The sequence below is a fragment of the Castanea sativa genome, chromosome 2 (genome assembly GCF_040712315.1).
Source record: "Castanea sativa cultivar Marrone di Chiusa Pesio chromosome 2, ASM4071231v1".
Lineage (NCBI taxonomy): Eukaryota > Viridiplantae > Streptophyta > Magnoliopsida > Fagales > Fagaceae > Castanea > Castanea sativa.
The window spans coordinates 3,062,249-3,081,086 of NC_134014.1; the positions used below are offsets into that span (position 1 = coordinate 3,062,249).

General features: G+C 34.8%; 1 protein-coding gene, 1 long non-coding RNA gene and 1 pseudogene across 3 annotated transcripts; 2 read left to right on the forward strand and 1 right to left on the reverse strand.

Annotated features, from left to right (window-relative positions):
* Nucleotides 1-1,760: 1,760 nt before the first annotated feature.
* LOC142623402 (LRR receptor-like serine/threonine-protein kinase EFR) lies at nt 1,761-18,298 on the reverse strand (annotated as a pseudogene).
* On the forward strand, nt 8,145-16,484 carry LOC142626318 (uncharacterized). 2 transcript variants are annotated; one of them, XM_075800140.1, is made up of 6 exons: nt 13,567-13,646; nt 13,756-13,980; nt 14,367-14,459; nt 14,560-14,661; nt 14,882-15,298; nt 16,164-16,484. In XM_075800140.1, the coding sequence occupies exons 1-5, from the start codon at nt 13,572-13,574 to the stop codon at nt 15,146-15,148; spliced, it is 762 nt and encodes a 253-aa protein (XP_075656255.1). In that variant the 5' UTR covers nt 13,567-13,571; the 3' UTR covers nt 15,149-15,298; nt 16,164-16,484. The 2 variants fall into 2 exon arrangements, with proteins under 2 accessions (XP_075656256.1, XP_075656255.1); XM_075800141.1 differs by lacking the exons at nt 13,567-13,646; nt 13,756-13,980 and adding an exon at nt 8,145-8,250.
* Nucleotides 12,431-13,517, forward strand: LOC142623378 (uncharacterized). Its single transcript, XR_012842132.1, has 3 exons — nt 12,431-12,737; nt 13,078-13,210; nt 13,404-13,517. It is a non-coding gene; the product is annotated as an uncharacterized LOC142623378 (long non-coding RNA).
* Nucleotides 18,299-18,838: the final 540 nt, after the last annotated feature.

Sequence of the window (18,838 nt, forward strand, 5' to 3'; positions counted from 1 at the left end):
TAAAAACAACTCTGGTGATGACTGTGGTGGAATGAAGCTCCGGTGTGAGGAGGAGAAAAAGAGTCTGCCTTTGGTTTGCCATTTGGAGAAGAAGGTTTGAGGAATATTTGGGGGGTTTTAGTTGGGTTATAATTACGCCAGCTCCAGACCAGACTTATTCTCTTGTTATTTACATCTGTTGGCAATTTTAAATTATTGTCATCTTTATCTGTTTTATATTTCACCTTATATACTCAATTAGAAATCTAAAAAATACAACATTCAACAGATTAGTGTGAGTGATAATTCATTGAAACTACCTTGTGTTTAAATTTGGCGTAAGGGCCACCCCTTATGGCTTCCACTAGAACTAAATTACAACAAATAAAGACTAAATAACTATCTCAATATATCGCATGCATGCATGCATGCCTGCACCATGCATAATAACCAGATTTAGTTGAAATACCAAATCTTGACCTCAAGTGCACGTGTCATAAGTTTATTGCCCCCATCTCCATGTCAATCAAATTTGTGTGAGCCCACAGGACCTGATGATCCTTGGCTTGCATTGCGATGGGCTGACTCGAGATGAGAAGGATTGGTAAGTCTACGCAAGTACAACGGGCACGAGAGATCGAGGAATTAAATCAAAAGATAGTTATACATTATGGATGGCTCTATAAAAATGGTATTTTTTTAGTAATTAAAAATCTATATTAAGAGGGATATTAAATTAAGAAAAACAATCCAGAAAAGAAAATGACACAAAAATAGGCCCCATGAATTGTTATTACCGGCTAACCTGTCCTCAAAGTAAGTCAAGAAGAACAGTAAGGAATAGTGTATGAAACACAAATTACAATTAAAGGAGCGATTGTATAATCCATGATAAAAATATATATATATATATATATATATATATAATATGGTTTAAGAAATGTCATTGACAAATAACAGGGAACCATTGATCTAAATTACCTTTGACATGGATAGCAATGACAATGGCTGAGGCAGCATATGTGTATACTGTAAAGAACACAATAGAATGTCACAAGCCTATAATTTATAGCCATCACGAGCCTCAGAAATATTACTCAATCAAGGGTGTTCATTACTTCAATTCCATTCAATCCGGTCATGCTACAAAACAATCACATAAATTAATTAATAACGGATTGAATGACCGGATTTATGGGATTCAATCCGTTATTAATTAATTTACAGAAAAGTTCTTTCAATCCGGATTTATGGGATTCAATCCGGATTTCTGTCATTCACAGAAAAGTTTAGTAATTGCAGTTCTTTCATTCTTCACTATTTCTATCAGCTACGTCACTGATAGAAATAGTGAAGAATGAAAGAACTGCAGTTACTTTCTTGCAACAACATGGACAAATAGTAATTCTATTCCTTTTATTCCATTGGTGTTAGATAACAGCACAGAAAAGTTTAGCAACTAGGAAAACAACAAAATCTCACAATATTTTTGTTTTGAGTTGTGCTGGGTCCCACTAAAATCTTATATTATTTCAATTTATTTTGAATTATGATGGAATGGTATTTCACTTGTTATGAAAATGTTTTGACATTTTGTTGTAGTTCTAGAAGAACTCATAAAAATAACATGCTAACTAAACAATTTTAATAGAGAGATTGGTATTCTTTTCAATTTTTTTTTTTCTCATTTATATTTATATTTTATATTATTATTGTTATTTTACAAACAAGTGAAAAATGTGTATCTATGTCCATTAATAAAATAAAATGAGTTAACATACCTAGTTCATTCTTCTTCTGTTTCCCCTCTTAAATTTAAGATATGTGTCTTTAATAGCATTCATTTCATTGACAACAACATTTGTTGGCATCCGCTCATTAGGTGATGTTGAAGAACATGACAATCCAATTTCGAACACTAATATCAAGCAATCTTTTATTCTGCTACTAACATTGAGGTGGGGCTCTTCTTCAATTATTGCTTTGTCTTCAATGTCATCCTTATTTCTCTCATCATTGACATCTTCTTCATCCTCCTCAAAAAACATTGATGGGTCAACTATATCCATTACATATTCAGTCAAAGCCATTGAAGTGAACTTGTGAATGCTCAAACCATCTTTGAACATTTCATCGATAGGCTTTTTCCCAGTGAACATCTCAAGCAAGAGTATCCCATAACTGAAAATGTCTCCCAATGTTGAAATTTCGCCACCCATCCCATACTCTATAAGTCATTAATACATTTTTAGTAACAAACAATACTCTTATGAGCATAGAATTTAATCACTAATGCATTATGCATTGTTAGCACATACATCCCAACATACAATTTTGTGGATATGTGTGTGTGTGTGTGTGTGTGTTTTTTTTTTTTTTTTTTTTCCTTTTCAAGTGGACAATGGTGTTAAACATTTTTCCCTACTCAAAAAAGTGGTCTCAAACTTGAGCATATAGTTACTTTTTGAAAGAATCTCTACTTTCATTTAATATGAAAAATAAAATTATTAAACAAGAAATGAGTTCTGCTTCATCTTGTTGAAAAATTACCTGGAGGAATGTACCCAATGGAACCCCTTAGTCCAATTGACAAGGTTTGAGTTTTCGAGGGGTTGTCAGATGCTTCAAAGAGGAACTTCACCAATCCGAAATCACCAACATGGGCTATCATATCTTCATCAAGGAGTATATTGCTTGGTTTAAGATCATAGTGAACAATTGGTGTTTGGCAATGTTGATGAAGATATTCTAATGCATAAGCAACATCAATGGCTATGTTCAGTCTCTGAATAAAACTTAATTTTTTTCTTTGATATTGCTCATCACTTTTAGGATGCAACCACAGGTCCAGACTTCCATTGCACATGAACTCAAAAATTAAGCTTTTAAAGTCATTCCCTTTATGATCAATGCTAGAGCAAGCAGAGATAATCTTGAGGAGATTGCGATGACGTATACTTCTCAAAGCATTGCATTCATTAATGAAGCTTGTTGAAGTTTCTTGTTGTTGAAGGTTCAATACTTTGATCGCAACAACTACTCCATTTCTAGAAAGAACTCCTTTGTATACAAAGCCAAAGCTACCCGAACCAATCAAGTTGTTCTCAGAAAACCCGTTTGTTGATTCTAAGAGTTCAGCATAAGTTAAAGGTAATTGCCAATCTTCAAAAGAAGATGTAGTTAAGGCCCCCTCCCTTGATTTTTTCTAAAATAGAACATGTAGGGAAAAAATACAATAGAAGAAGTACAAATATAATTATACAAGTGAGAGGAATAATTATTCTGAGTGCAAGAAGCTTCCCATACAATTTAGGATGTTTGCTTGAGCATGAAGATAAATGTAATTCTTGGACACCACCGCATAACTTTTCATGTCCAAAGATTGAAATTGCGGTTGCATTTGCAAAAATTCCTTCACTTGGCACTTCACCCTCAAAATCATTATAAGAAATATTGAGATACTTAAGTGCCAAAAGTTTGCTAAGAAATTCAGGAATATGCCCAGAAAATTTGTTATGAGAAAGATCTATATCTTCTAAACCTCTTAAGTTCTTCAAGGATTGTGGAATTTCTCCCTCAAATGAATTACCGTCCAAATATAAGTGCTCCAAACTAGTACAAGTCTCAAGGGTGGTGGGAATTTTTCCTGATAATCTATTCTTTGAGAGATCTAACTTGGAAAGTTGTTTTAATTTGCCCACTTCAAATGGTAGTGCTCCTATTAAAAAATTATAAGACAAGTCCAAAAAAATTGAAAGGGATGAAAGACCCATAACCTGATCTGGTATTGTTCCAGTGAGATTGTTATGAGAAATGTTCAGTAAAAGCAAATTTCGGCAATTTCCTAGGCTTGCAAGTATCCTTCCCTCAAATCTATTCTCCTCCGTATAAAGTTTTATCAGTGCAATTAAGTTACCCAAGGTGGAAGGGATCGGCCCAAAAAATTTGTTATTGTCCAAATATAATTCATTTAATTTTTGAAGCTTCCCAAGAACATAAGGGAGAGTACCTCCCAAATAGTTATTTTCTAATCCAAGACCATTTAAGTTAACAAGATTCCCAATCCCAGTAGGGATGTTACCGTGAATCTTATTTTCACACTACAAGAAAACTGAGCTATTGCGGCGGACCTATTGCGGCGGGCACAAAAAAAGCCGCTATAAGTCGCCTATTGCGGCGGGTTTTTGGCCCGCCGCAATATAGCAGAACTATTGCGGCGGGCCAATGACCCGCCGCAATAGTTCTGCTATATTGCGGCATACTACAGCGGCGGGCCAATGACCCGCCGTAATAGGGGACTTGTAGCGGCTGCATCTTACATATAGCGGCGGGCCAATGACCCGCCGCAATAGGCCTTAAATGAAACGCACTTGGCCCTAAATTTTCCCTCGGGTATTTTTTTCCCTTTTCATTTTTAGCGCCTTTCCATTTCGTTAGTCTCCCCCCCCCCCCACACACACACACATACTCTCTCTCTCTCTCTCTCTCTCTCTGAAGAAATCTCTTCAATCTCATCTCTACCACTACTCACAGCCACAGCCGCCGCCACCACCCAACCCCCAAACACCAAATCACAAACAAAAAAAACCATTGTAAACCCATAGTCACCACTAGCCAACCCAACCCACAGCAAACCCACAATCACCACTAGCCACCATCACCCACCCACCTTCCACCACCGTAAACCCCAACCCAAAATCAACCCACCACTACAAAACAAGGACGAAATCACAAAACCTAGCCACCAAATCCCCAAATCGCGAAACAACCACCACCAAATCCCCAAATCGCAAAACCTAGCCAGTGACCGCCGAAGCACTGTGATCGCACCCATGGGAAATCGGTGAGAGAGAGAAAGGGACGAGCAAGAGAGGGCGTGTATATTCCAAATAAGTAAACGACACCGTTTTGGGAAATCGGTTAGCAGATTGGAATTCTTACGCGGCTGCTCAATCGCCGGAGGAGAGCGCTAGTTTGGGTTTGGGTTTCGATCTCGAATCTGCGATCAGGTCCGCAAACGACACCGTTTCGGGAGCTTTCAGTGTGTAAGCTATCCCTCTCAATTTCTCAATCATGGGTTTTTTTTTTTCCTTTTTGATTTAAGGGTTTTGGGTATTTTGTAAATGCGTTTAGTATTTTATATTGGGGTTTGGGGAATAGTGTGTAAGTATGAATGAACAATGTACATATATAAGATAAATATTTTGCTTGTAATTAGACTAATGCTCATATTTAATTTAGAGGTGCAAGTTAAATTATTTGCCGAGTCTTTCAATATTGTGTCAAAGACTTCATATCGAATCCTGTGTTCACTGATAATGATTTAATACTGTAATATTAGATATTTCCAATTGAGCTAAAGAAAGATGCTTCTCTTTTTGTTTTTGAGCTGAAATTCGAAAATTCTGATTACTATATTTGTTTGTTTCAGACTTGTTTTTCATATGCTGAAGTGGGTTTTTAATTTTAAGGTATAGTTGGGGGGGGGGGGGGGCTTAAATAAATTTGGGTGGTTTGAGTAATTGAGCTGGGACCGTTAGATTCTGATGCTAAGTCATAGTGTTATTTGTTATTATAAGTGTTTGGTTGCTTTATGTTATGCGTTGAGAATAAGATTGTTCTGTAATGATATTTTTTTTGCTTTTGGGGGGTGGAATAATGGGGGTTCTGTTTGGTTTTTCTATTTATTTATGAAATCTGAATGTGAATGTGAATGTTGTGTCAGTGTTGTTTTTTCACATAATGGATCTTCCCTTTTTGTTGGGTGCGTGTTGCTTTGGTCTTTTTTTAACGGTGTGTTTTCTTCGGTTTACACCCGTACAAAAACGAAGCAAAAAACTTTATAAATTGTTGTTTTTTTTGTTTTGTTTTGTGTTGTGTTAGAATATGGAATCAAATGTTGTCAGCATGGGGTAGTGAGGATTGATTGTTGAGATGAATGGGGGTCAAGGTGGCGAGAAATGATGTGATTGATTTGGGGATTAATGGAATGGAGTATTTGGTTTCGGGGGATATATTTGCTGAATTCCATTTGAGATTCGTGTTGCCATCACTTTGTTCAGTTGAGAGCATAAATATATGTCAATATTTTAACATCTTCTAATGGGCACTGATAACGATACACAAGTTATTTTTATTGTGTTCTTGCTTACATCTAATATTCCTCTAGAAAGAAATAAATCCCAGATTTTATTTTGCTGGCTCCTATTGAATTGTTGTTTTCATTTTTATTTATTTTCTCTTTGTTTGATTCTCTCCTTTATCAATTATAAAAAGATTTTATTTTTGTGTGTAAGTTTTTTTCTTCTCTGAAAACTATTGTCAAGAAATCGTGACCCCTAGAAAATATGGTTTCCTGAACACAATGACTTCATTTATAATTCCTAGTATCCGAATCACAGGGAAAAATTATTTTCTTTTGAGAGAGTCTTTTTTATCTTGATTTTGATCTATCTTCTAATATAGACACAACAAGTTAATTAAAGTAGCAAATTTTGTACATATATAAGAACAATATTTATACCACCACCAATCAGATTTGGCCACGTGCGGGTTGTTGAGGATCGACGATAAGCAGTGTGAGAGGTAGAGATTTGAAGTTGTTTGAAGGAATGCGATCGATTTTTTGAGTGTGTGATGAATATCTGGTTTAGGAGTTTGAGTTTGAGTTTGAGTAGAGATGTAATTGTAATTGTGAACAACATATAAGAGACACAAAATGGAAAGAGATTTTGTATTATACTTCATAAAATTAAGAACTAGTTCCCTCTACATGGAAGGGCCAAAAGTTGTCGGACTCAGGACAGAACTGGTGTGTGTCTTTCCCCTTCAAAAGTGTATATTTAGTCTAGTTTTCTGGTTGAGGGCTAAATAGAAGAAATTACTGTATCTGCCTAGTGGAGTTTGCCAGGCTCTTGCAATAATTTCTCCCAATATAGGCTATACTAGTCAGGCAGTTTGGATGTTGTAGCAGCAAGTTATATTATCTTGTATATAGTTCAGGTTTTATATATTTGTGAGGATAGGGAGATACATTTCAATCATGGAGGCTTGAAAATGTGCAAGGTGGAACTTCGAGGGACAAGTCATAACATCATTAGGAAAGCTCTTCTTTCATATGGGAGCCACTAAAACTTCATCATGAATCATGACCAATGATGTTGATTGGTGACAGTAGTTGTAGATGAATATGATGTAACGATGACTAAAAGTCCACTGTGCAAGGACTCAAGAATCAAGAGGATATTCTTCAAACTTAGAATGTACACACACATTTACACACACAAAAAAAAAAAAAAGGAAAAGAAATCTATTACCCAAAATATAAAAACTAGTTTCTCTGATAGTTTGGATCATGATTCATTTCACTTACAAAATATGAACTAGGGGCATTGTATTGTGCCTAATCTTTTTAGTGATTCCAATTCATCCAACAAAGAAAGAAAAATTTTATCCCGCCAAAGAAAATTTCTCGGCCGTGACTGTATGTATATTCAAAATTTCCACCTCCTTCGTTCTTAATTAACGCCTTGTTTGGTTTCCTCACTAATTATTTTCGATTTTTTTTTTCTTTGTCAGCGGATATTGTTTTTGATTATCGTCAGAAAGTGACGAGGTCGTTTGAGTACCTTCAAGGCGATTACTATATTGCTCCTATCTTCTTGGTAAATTATATTTCATTTCCTTTTTCATAGTCAATTGGAATTGCTGTAGTTTTACTTATCAACTGGCACTAGTTATTCTCGCTCTGTCTGATTATTATTTGAGAAATGCTACGTACATAACAAGGTACTAGTAACACTGTTGGGATTTATCAACAAGGCAAGCTGTTACTAGTAACATTGGAGGTAAAAAAGTAATTTTAGTGGTAGTTCAAATTAGAATTAGTATCAACTTACCGTCTAGGATTTATTGTAATAAAATATCATTTTTCATCAATAAATTCATATTTTTGTCTTTAAGCAATTGAAAATGTTATACTTTTTTGCCCTTCAACTTAAAAAAAAGATCTTTTTTAATCCCTAAACTACTGGAAAATTTCCTTTTTGATTTTTTAGTCCCCTGTTTTTTTTTTTTGGAAGCTATTAATGAAAAAAAAAAGCTCTGTAAAAATTTTGGCAAAAAACGAATCTTTTTAAAGTGGATGATGGGTCGTTTCCATTTCTAATTGTAATTGTGATAAAATTTTATTTTATTTGTTTGTTTCAGGGGTCGTTTCGTTTGGGATGGAAGTGGATGATGGGTGGATCCATCTATTAAGCCATGGCTCTGGTGAGTCTCAATTCTATGCATGTAATCTGTGATTGGTTTTGAATCTGAAAGCACTAGACTTCTATAGAAAATCTGACTAATTATGAAATGGGTCACAAGTTTTGATTGCTTTGCATATTCTGCTGCGTGTTTGATGTGAATTTCAAGTTTTGAAGTTCGTAAAGTTTTGCATTTCAGATATTCAAAAAGTTTATTTGAAAAAATATACAATCAAAACTATTTTCTTTTTGGTTCCTTATCAAAAGAATGAGGTTTGATTTGTATCTTTTTTATATTTGAAACTGTTTAGTTATCTGACCCATTTTAGGACTTAGAATACTGAGTTTGATGATGTTTCTGACATGCAATGAGATCTGGCTTAAGTGGCACTAAATCCTCTGGTTGTTTCCTTGTCCCAAAAGAATGTGTGGATAGTGGGTGTGTTTTTAACTTACCAGTTTAAAAAAATGACTTGAGATAGAATAGAATGGAGGAAAAGAATACATGTTGCTGACCTAACTAATCTGTCGAGGATTCATAGCAGACCCCAAAAAATTTGGGCTTTTAGACTATAAGGAATAGTGTGTGTGTGTATGTATATGTGGGATCTGGGGGTGGGTGTTTGGTTTTAGGATTTTGGTTGTGTAAGTATGAATGAATCAATACTAGATTTACCTGATTTTTTTTGCATTGTGTTGAGTAAGTTTGAATGATTCAATATAAGAAAAAAGTTTACATGTATGAGGACTTGGATTTGCATTATGTTGCCTAAGCATGAATAGAGGTCATACCTTGGCAAGTGTCCTCTATCCAACTGATGTGCTGCAGATTTGAGTATGAGAACCAGCTCTTTAGAAATTGGGGTTAGATTGTCTATGAAGTTACCTTAATGATAAGATAGAAGATAAAATATTCTATTTAAAACTTTCAAAACACTAACTTTCATACATGTAAAACGCTGATTATTATTACACACGCAAGTGAGATAGAGTTATTTCAACTAACTTTGCTTGTCATACACACACTATAATACCTCTATTAGAAATATAAACTTACATGTACGATACCAACAACAAATTGACATTAACATGATTCATATCCCAAATATGAGATTTTAATTTTTTTTATTTCATTTAATAATTGTAACCGCGTTGGTTTTGTCTATTAGCAGTGATACAGAATTACAAAATACAAACAGTCCCAGAAATGATCAAAATCTGTCATTCATATATACACTGACTTTGAAAGCAAAACTCACAAAAAAAGAAAGCTTTTTCAGTATTCACCCAGACCCAAGAACCTTTGCCACTTTCCTTTCTTCTTATCTCTAAAACCACAAGTATATCCTCTTTTTCTCTCTCTCTCTTTCTCTTTCTCTGTCATATATATATATATATATATATATATATATTATTCTGTCATCATCATCATCATTCTGCTTCTAATAAACAATTCATGATCTTGTTTCTATTATAAATGTGTCTGATTTGGTTCTTTGAATTGTTTTTTTGATCTCTTATCTAAAGCCCTTCACAACTCTTCAGTAGCTCAAGAACCTCCCTGTTTTGCTTTCAATTTTTTTATGACTGTTTGTCTTACAGTTTGAGGGTTCTGTAATATTTTCAAGACTAGTTGGTGGTGTGCTCTCAGCTCTGCTGGGTCTTTCTTGTTTTTTATATTGAGTCCAATGGACTAGGTACAACCTTTTTTTTTTTGTAAGCATGAACGTAGATTACTTGATTTTGCATTATGTTGTGTGAGTGAGTTAAATATAACATTGTGTGTAGGTGGATCTGGTTACGGCTGTTTGGTTTTTAGTGGTGGTTCTCATCTCATGTCATATGTCATATATCAAATGTAGTTCTGAGTCACATTTAAACTTAATGTAGTTCTTCAGAAATTTTTTACATAAATTAAATTTGGGAAGTTGAAAAGAAGCTGATGTTTATACAGATCACAATAAATAGTTTTAGTTACTAGGTTGGAGTTTTGTTATTGTCATAAGCCTAGTTTTTTTAGCGTAGATGGAAAAATTTCAAATTTGTTAAACTAGATAGCTTGGTTTACCCTATTTGTTGTTTGTTGAATAAAAGTTTCTTTTTGTCTCACTTTTAAGTTTTAATATTTCACTTTATGATCTATCAGGCACACATTTGAATCTCATTCAACCACACGAAGTTTCTCATCAATTGCTTGAGCCCTGTGGGAAAAGCTCAGGATTACTGACAACTTGGTTGGCTGGTTAAGTTGTAGCTTTTTAGCACACGTCTTCCAAGTGTTAGATTATTGTGTAAATAGGTACATTAGCACAGTTAAGAGGATCAAGCAGTAACTTTTCTTTTAATAATTATTGTATTGTGCTTACTTAAAGGGACAATATGAATAATGTGTTGTGTTTACTTAGATACACTACTTTGGTTAATTCATTGTTTGAAAGCTGGGATCCAAATTAAGGTATAGATTATAATAGTATGCAAAAGTTGTCCTATGTGTACATTGATCTGTTTCCTTTAGAAGATTGCAAAATTTTTATGGGTCTTTCTCCTAATGTGTAAAGGATTTGTTATTAGTTGATTATGGACAAACTTCCACATATAGGAGTCACTAAATTGATATACTCTATAAGCAATATTATTAAATGTACATAGAGGGAGCACTTGATTATGGACTTCATTATATGTCTGAGCAAGTAAGCTATGAGTTTTTTAAAGAGGAAAGATACACTTTTTTCAATAGTAAATTATGATAATTTATTTGGCTTCACTTCAATTGTTTTTATGTATGGGTTGTTCTGTCATGAGTCTATAAATACATTATAATCTCTCAAAAGCTCTACTCCTATAAATAAATAAATTATACTTAGGTACAAACAATAATATCTACTACATTTTTTCTTTATCATCAAGAGAGTTCTTTTGGGTATAATAGGCAAAATTCAATCTAAATCTTTGATTTGCCAACAAAGAGCTTTTTTTAGTTTAATTAATTGGATCTCCACTATTATATTCTCTTTTAAATTGTGAAAATGAAGAAGGGTCATTATTTTTTAGTGATTATCAAACATTCATTAGTGCGTATCATTTGTACAGACTACCCCTTCTATGTTTTAAATGTGCATATCCTTATAAAATATGAATATCATGCATGAAATTGTGAATATAATCTTTTGCACAATCAACAATTTTGAATTTTCACTTGTTTTTTAAATCTTTAATAATTGTTGTTTGGCTAGCTTAAAATTTACTCTCTCTCTCTCTCTCGATTGGTTAGATTTGAACCTCAGACTCACTCCAACCTTATCCCATCCCTTTACCAATTATAGTTTCTATATTTCTTGTACTAGCACCTCAATTCTAACTAATTGAAGTGAGTTTTGTTTGAAAATTAACTTAGGTTTATATATATTATTTTCTTGTGGGCAGATTGCAAAAAGAAGAGGCACTATAAGTTCGTGTGATCAAAGCAAGTGAAGTTGGTGAAAGACTTGAGTTACTCTCTCTCTCTCTCTCTCTCTCTCTCTCTCTCTCTCTCTGTTTGTGGTGGGTTGTTGAATTGGGGCAAGCAGGTGGCTTGCATGGAGTAATAAGGTGGTTTTAGTTGATATTGGGAGTGCTGATTGTTTTGTGTAATATTGGATGATTGTTGTTAAGTTGTTCTTATTTGATTATTTCATTTTAAGGAATGCTTCTCTCTATCTTTTTCACACATGTGGAACGCTAAAATGGAATTGCATATTTAAGGAGATGTCCATTCCTAAAGAATATTGCTAGTAATGATGTTATAGTTACCAAATGTATTAATAACTTCTCTATGCATTTAAATTCATTGTTTGATTAGAAACATAGGTAAAAGTGAATGATTAAAGATGATTTGTTTCTTAAATTAAGGTGAAATTGTGTAAATGGAATGTGTGTTAACTCTTGGTTTGTGTTTCATGAAATCACATTATAGGTATTTCTTGTAAACCACATTATAGCAATGGATAAGAGTTGGATGAAACTTACCAATAGAAGGTCGCGAGAATATTTAGATGGAGTCCAACAATTTCTGAATTTTGCATCTACCCATGCAAACCCGGATGGAACGATTTCATGTCCGTGTAAAAAATGCGTGCATCTCAAGCTTTGCAAGTGTTTTACGTGGAGGATGTGAGACATAAAGACTGGATGGTGGTGGTCCAAACAAAACCTAGGAAGGTGTTTGATGTTGGTATTAAAGCTATAGATGATGATGAAGAAGTGGATACATATATGGAGAATGTCCCTTATAATGTAACTACTGATGATGCATGTGATGATGCAAATGACAACCATGCTTGGGCTCGAGTTGATGAAGAAGGAACCATTTATGATACACCGTTGATTAGTGAGGACGAATTGCATGAAGAAGACTTTATCGATGATGAAGAGCTTAGTGATGATATTTATGAGTCCAATGATGATGGGTCCAATGATGATATGTCTAGTGATGATGAGTCTAGTGGTGATGACTCTAGTTAATACTATTGGGTATGAGTCTATGAAACCTTATCTTATTTTGGATATTTTGATGGTGTAATTGTTTGCTTTAGTTTCCCTTCTATGTTCTCTAATGTGATTGTTAGAAGCTGAAATTTGTGGTCTTGTGTTAGCAATTTGAAAGGTTCAAGATATTATGGTCAATTGAATGCCTATTAATGTCTTCTAACATGTATACTATACTATATGCCGTCAAATAATAGTGATATTTGGGGCTCTCATTGAAAATATTGTATTTGTGTTGTAAATGCTAGTTTTATATAGATTTGCTCTATGGAAGTTTTACTTGTACTATTAGTTATCATTGTGCTTATATACTTGTTTATTTCAGAATTTGACACTTGAAATGGGAAGGCGAAAGACAAATCTACGCACGCATTCTAAGAGTTTAACATTGGAAAGAGCTTCTTCACAAGATGTGGATGAAGTGGGGGACCAAGAAACGCACGAAGCTTCTACACAAGGTATGAGCTTTTTACTCAATAGTTTACCATTATGGCTCTTGCATGGTTTAATTTTTTAATTGAACCAAAATTTTTAATTGGTTATAAGCAAAGTAATGACCACTTGTTTAAATACATATTTAGACTTATCCTATTAGATGGTTTTCATGCTTTGTTGTTTGACATTGATTGATATTGTCTCTTTCAAAACTAGATGTGCAACCAGCTGTACGTGTCACTCGCGGGGCAAGCAAGTACTTGGATGTTTGGGATCTTCCTGATGACGAAGAAATTGAGTTGTTACTAAATAGATTGCATCAGCCGGTTGATGATGGGGCGAGGACTTTCATCGGTTTCTTGGGTACAATTGCGGAAACCACACATGTGCCCGATTAGATATCTTAATTGGAAGAACATGCCAGAAGAATTTAAAGAAGAGTGTTGGCGTGTTGTAGAGGTATTAAATCGTTATAATACTTGCAATTATGATATTTTGTACTAAGTTTTATATAATTAATTTAGCATGAACACATTTGTAATTTGATAACTCAACTATTTGATTGTAGCGTAAATACAGTGTCCCTGTTAATCCTATTGCATATGCGGCTCTAAAGGCATTTACCTTGCAAAAAATTGGGAAGGCTTGGAGGGATCATAAGTCTAGGATGAAGAAACGACATTATATACCTCATTCAAGAAACAAAACACGGGTAAAGAACAACCCACCCAAGGGATGCATACCACAAGATTGGGATATACTTGTCGATCATTGGTATACTGATGATGCAGTGGTATGTTTGTTTTATCTCTCTTTTTCATCATGGATCATACTAAAAAGAGAATGATTATTGAGAATTTAAAAGAATACATATTGGATTGCTTTCAGATAGGATTTGTTAGTTTTATGTGGTGTTTAATATTGGATTTGCTAGTTTGTATCAAGGTTCCAAAACAAAGGCAACTGTGCGGTGTTTAATATTTTGATGTCCATTATATTGTTGCAAGTGAAGCTTTTATTATCAAATTGTTACTCTTTATCATCACGTAGTTCCTCTCATTCTTTTATAGGTGTTTCCAATAGATACAAAATGATATTTCATAGGTTTGACTTTAGCTAAAGGTGGCTTTAGATCCTTAAAGCATACTGTATATAAACATGTAATTTTGTTGAATGTAGATATTGTCAGAGAAGAATAAGGACCGTCGCTCTAAACAGGATGAGTTACATACTGCTGGCTCTTGTAGCTATGCTGTGCATGCTGCAAAAAAGGTAATAAGTATTATAACGGTTTTTAAATGATTTGGACTTCTCCTAAAGTTTATGTGGAACTTTGTATCATCATTACATAAATATGTTGTTCATAATGTAGGCAAAAACGGATGGACAACCTGTAGAGCGTGCAGTATTATATCAAGTACTACATACTCGTAAAGATGGAACTGCGGTTAATCCTGTAGTGAAAGCCAAAATGGTGAGTAATTTCTCCCTTGTAGATGGGGGTAACGAAATAGGAATTCAAGAAACAATATTGTATATAGAAACAATACTACCACTTGTGTAACTTTTGAACTAATCCCATGTCCCATCCTATATATATATATATATATATATATATATATATATATAGGATGGGGTCATTTTAAAAATATGATTTCTAACTTTTTTTTGTTTTGTTCAAACCCACGTATCAGGACAAAATGAAGGAATTGTTGGAGATATTTTCAAATCAATTGCAGTCATCTGACACGAGTGGTAGTATTGCATGGTCACCAGATGATGTCTTTGCCAAAGTGATGGGTAAGGAGCGTAAAGGTCGTATTCGTGGGGTGGGATTTGGTCCAAGCCCAAGTGCTCGGAGTAGCAAGAGCGTTCTCACGGACATTGAAATACACTCAAGTCAAGCAAGGGACAATGAAGTTGCACAACTGAAGGCTTCCTTGGCTACTATGGAGGAGTAACTAGCGGGTTTTGATGAAATGAAGCAAAGACTTAGTCAATTCGAAGAAATGGAGCAAAGAATGGAGCAAAGAGTGGAGCAAAGAATGGAGCAAAGAATGGAGCAAAGAATGGCTCGCATGTTTCAACAAATTTCTCCTCAATGCAATCAGGTATATTAACAAAGACTTAGTCAATGTTTTGAAGACATTTTTATTTTAGAAAGAATAAAAATTAATGGTGTGCTTCAATTATTGTTAATCACCCAGATACTCCTCCCCTCCCCCCTGAAGAGAGAACATCATGTTTTACCTTCTGAGTGTGATAAACAGCACAAGTCTTTGCACTTGTGCATTTGAATTAGTACACAATTAACCATTATATAAATCCATTTGATATGGTCTTCTTTTGCTAACTTTAGCTGGACTTTTTCTCAAATTAACAAATGCTCACATGCATTAAAAATTGTTTCAATCATGCTTATATTCTAGTGCTTGAGAGCTAATTTATACATAAGATTCTGATATCGTGCTTTCATTTAGCACTAGGATAATAAAAAAAGTATTTGTAAGCAATAAGTTAATTATGAGTTATATTCAGGCAAATAAAAAAGGAAGAAGACAAGGAACAAGCCGTTATTAATGTTAGTTCGATAAAAGTTTCCTTCAAACATTAGGTATTAGTTCATAAAATCATCAATGTGCTAAATTAAATTACTAAATAAATATTTCAAATAACTATGTTTACAATACTATTAAATAAATTAGGTGACTAAAAGTACTTGTGAATAGTTTTTTAAGTGCCACCAAGTGAGTTGGAAAATTCTATCCATAGCTGAATTCATTATTATCAAGGTTACATAGATACCAAAATTTTGTCAAAGGAGCTAAAAAATTTTGTCCAGGGGAGGAGTATCCATAGCTGAATTCTATTCCATAAAAGAGAGAAATGTAATAGACATTTTTTGCGTAGATAATATTTCCTTATCATTCTATTCCATTTATACATACTAATTGAGTAACCATACTTTGTATGTAGGATGTTCCTTTGGCCGAACATTCTCCAAGTCTGCCAAAATCGTCAGCCGCATCCTATCAACCAAGCAGCATATAAGTTTTATCTTGCTGTTCGAGGACTTTTTTGTGAACAAAGAACTATGGAAGAATGAGGCAGTATTTTTTGCAAGTGTTGAAGGATATTTTTTAAACACTTTGGAACTTTGATTATTGTATTAGCTTAATTTGAACAATTTGGAACTTTGCAAGACCACATCTTTTTTTGTTAATTTTATGATGGTGGTTATAGACAATGTTATGTATTTGAGAGTATATTTCTATGCAAATATTACGTTAGTTTGGAGACATTTGTGATGTTGTTAATTAATTATATTTGTGGTATTGTGTTAGTAGAGCTAAAACTACTATAGGTTCTTTGTAACAGGTTTGAACAATATATTTGATGCAAAACAGGTTCTTTGAAACAGGTTGTCCCTTAAATTTGATGTAAACAGTAGTTTCAAAGCCCACTAGGAAAAAAAAAAAAAAAAAACCTATAGCGGCGCTTTTTGACCGCCGCTATAGGTTTGAACCTATAGCGGCGGGCTATAAGCGCCGCTATAGGTCCACATTTAATACATAAAATGTGAACCTATAGCGGCGCCTTTTGACCGCCGCTATAGGTGAACACAATACCCGCCGCTAAAAGTCGTCTGAAACGATTTTGAACGTTGTATAGCGGCGGTTTTATGCCCGCCGCAATAGACTAAAACCGCCGCTAAAAAGCGTATCTACAGCGGCGGGTTTTTGTACCGCCGCAATAGACATATTGCGTCGCGACAAGCCTGGCGGGTAGAACCGCCGCAATAGCCCCCGCCGCAATAGGTGAAATGGACCTATAGCGGCGGTTTTTGGGGCTTTAGCGGCGGTTTTGGCCCGCCGCAATAGGCCAGTTTTTTTGTAGTGTCACCCACATAAAAAATCTTTAGTTGGGTGGAAAGGTTGGCTATAGAGCTGGGCAATACTCCTCCAAAATTATTACCGTCAAGATTCATTAAACTTAAACTAGAACAATTGGCCAAGAAATTGAGAAAACTCAAGTCACCATCCTTCCCCTTTCCAAGGCTATTGTCTCCAAGATTAAGCCAATAAAAGTCTTGCAAGTTTGCTAGATTTTGAGGCACTGTCCCAGTCAGACCATTTTCTGCAAGGTCAAGGACCAAAAGTTGAGAAGCATTTGAAAATGACTCAGGAATAGGTCCCGTGAAATAGTTTCCACCGCCCAAAAATCTATGAAGGTTTGGAAGAGTAAAACCAACATCTATTGGGAGGCTTCCATGTAGCTGGTTGCCAGCTAGAGTGAAAGAGTAAATGGAAGAAATATTATAGAGCTGATGAGGGATGGTACCAGACAGATTACTCTCAGAAAGGAGGAAACATCCCAGCCTTGATAGACGGCCAAGTCCACCAGGTATGCTTCCTTGAAAATAGTTCCAATGAAGAATGAGGACATACAAAGAAGAAAAGTTTCCTATCCAAGCTGGGATAGTTCCTGTTAGGTTGTTCTTGCCAATACTTAGATTCACCAACTTTGACAATGAGCTAAGGTGGTCTGGAATCTGCCCAACAAGATCGTTGTAAGAAACATCGAGCACTCTAAGTTGTGTACAGTAGCTCAGATTGGCAGGAAGTTTACCACCAAAGGAATTCTTGCTCAAGTTGAGATGATGCAGGGATTGTAGACGTCCCACTTCTTGAGGAATTTCACCGTTGAAGCTATTGCTTCCTAGGTTGATTCCTGTGAGGTAAGTAAGATTTCCTATAGAGGGTGGGTATTACCCGAAATATTTGGATCGGGTAAGGTTGGATATCCATTACCCAATGGGTATGGCCATCCCTACTCTTAGCTTCCAGATCCAAAACAGTGACTCGTTTACTAGAGGGGCTACACATAACACCTATCCAGTTGCAGAAATGAACAGAGTTATTCCATGAGTTCATGATTTGAAGTGGGTCTTGAGTGATCTGATTCTTGAAGTCAAGTAAAGCCAGGCGATCAGTCTCATTTGCAAGAGCAGGAACTGACTTAGATTTCAAACATGAGCTCATGGACATCAGAAGAATCCCATGAAAGAATATTAACAAAACCCACTCGTATCTAAGACAAGAGTGTTTCATTCTGTTGGGGTTGTAAGTTTGAAGCGAGGGGCAGAATCTGTTAACAACGTGTACTTTCTGTGGAATACAAAAAATTCAATTAGAGATAACAGAATTTTATGTGGAAATGCATGGACAAAGCTTTCTGTGTAAATGCAAAACTTTAGCCGCACCTATACATAGATAATGAAATAATAGCATGGATTTTTCTTTTGCTCATCACAAGCGCAAACTTTATGTAGATAAGAATGACCCAGAAGAGAAGACTTTTGGTTTTGGTTTATAAGAAACGGCCATTTTAACAAGGATCTAACTGTCAATCCTATTAAAATGTGCCCGGTATTGTGACTTTGATAAGTTGATTGGAAATTTCCGTGGAAAGAATTGAAAATAGAATACAGATAGTAAAATATCGACCAATTAAATCGGAAGATACTAGTTATTATCGAATGCAATAGAAATACATATTTAAAAAATAAGCTCCGTTAGTGGGAAAGCAAATCAAGAAAGATGACCCATGCAAGGAAAGAACTACACAAGAATAGGTAATGTGAAACTTAA

What these genes read in the sequence shown, in the direction of transcription:
- LOC142626318 (XM_075800140.1), top strand. Translation starts at nt 13,572, where the DNA reads ATGTGCCCGATTAGATATCTTAATTGGAAGAACATGCCAGAAGAATTT. An exon ending in AGTGTTGGCGTGTTGTAGAG is followed by an intron (nt 13,647 to 13,755) that starts GTATTAAATCGT and finishes ATTTGATTGTAG; the next exon opens with CGTAAATACAGTGTCCCTGT. An exon ending in GGTATACTGATGATGCAGTG is followed by an intron (nt 13,981 to 14,366) that starts GTATGTTTGTTT and finishes TGTTGAATGTAG; the next exon opens with ATATTGTCAGAGAAGAATAA.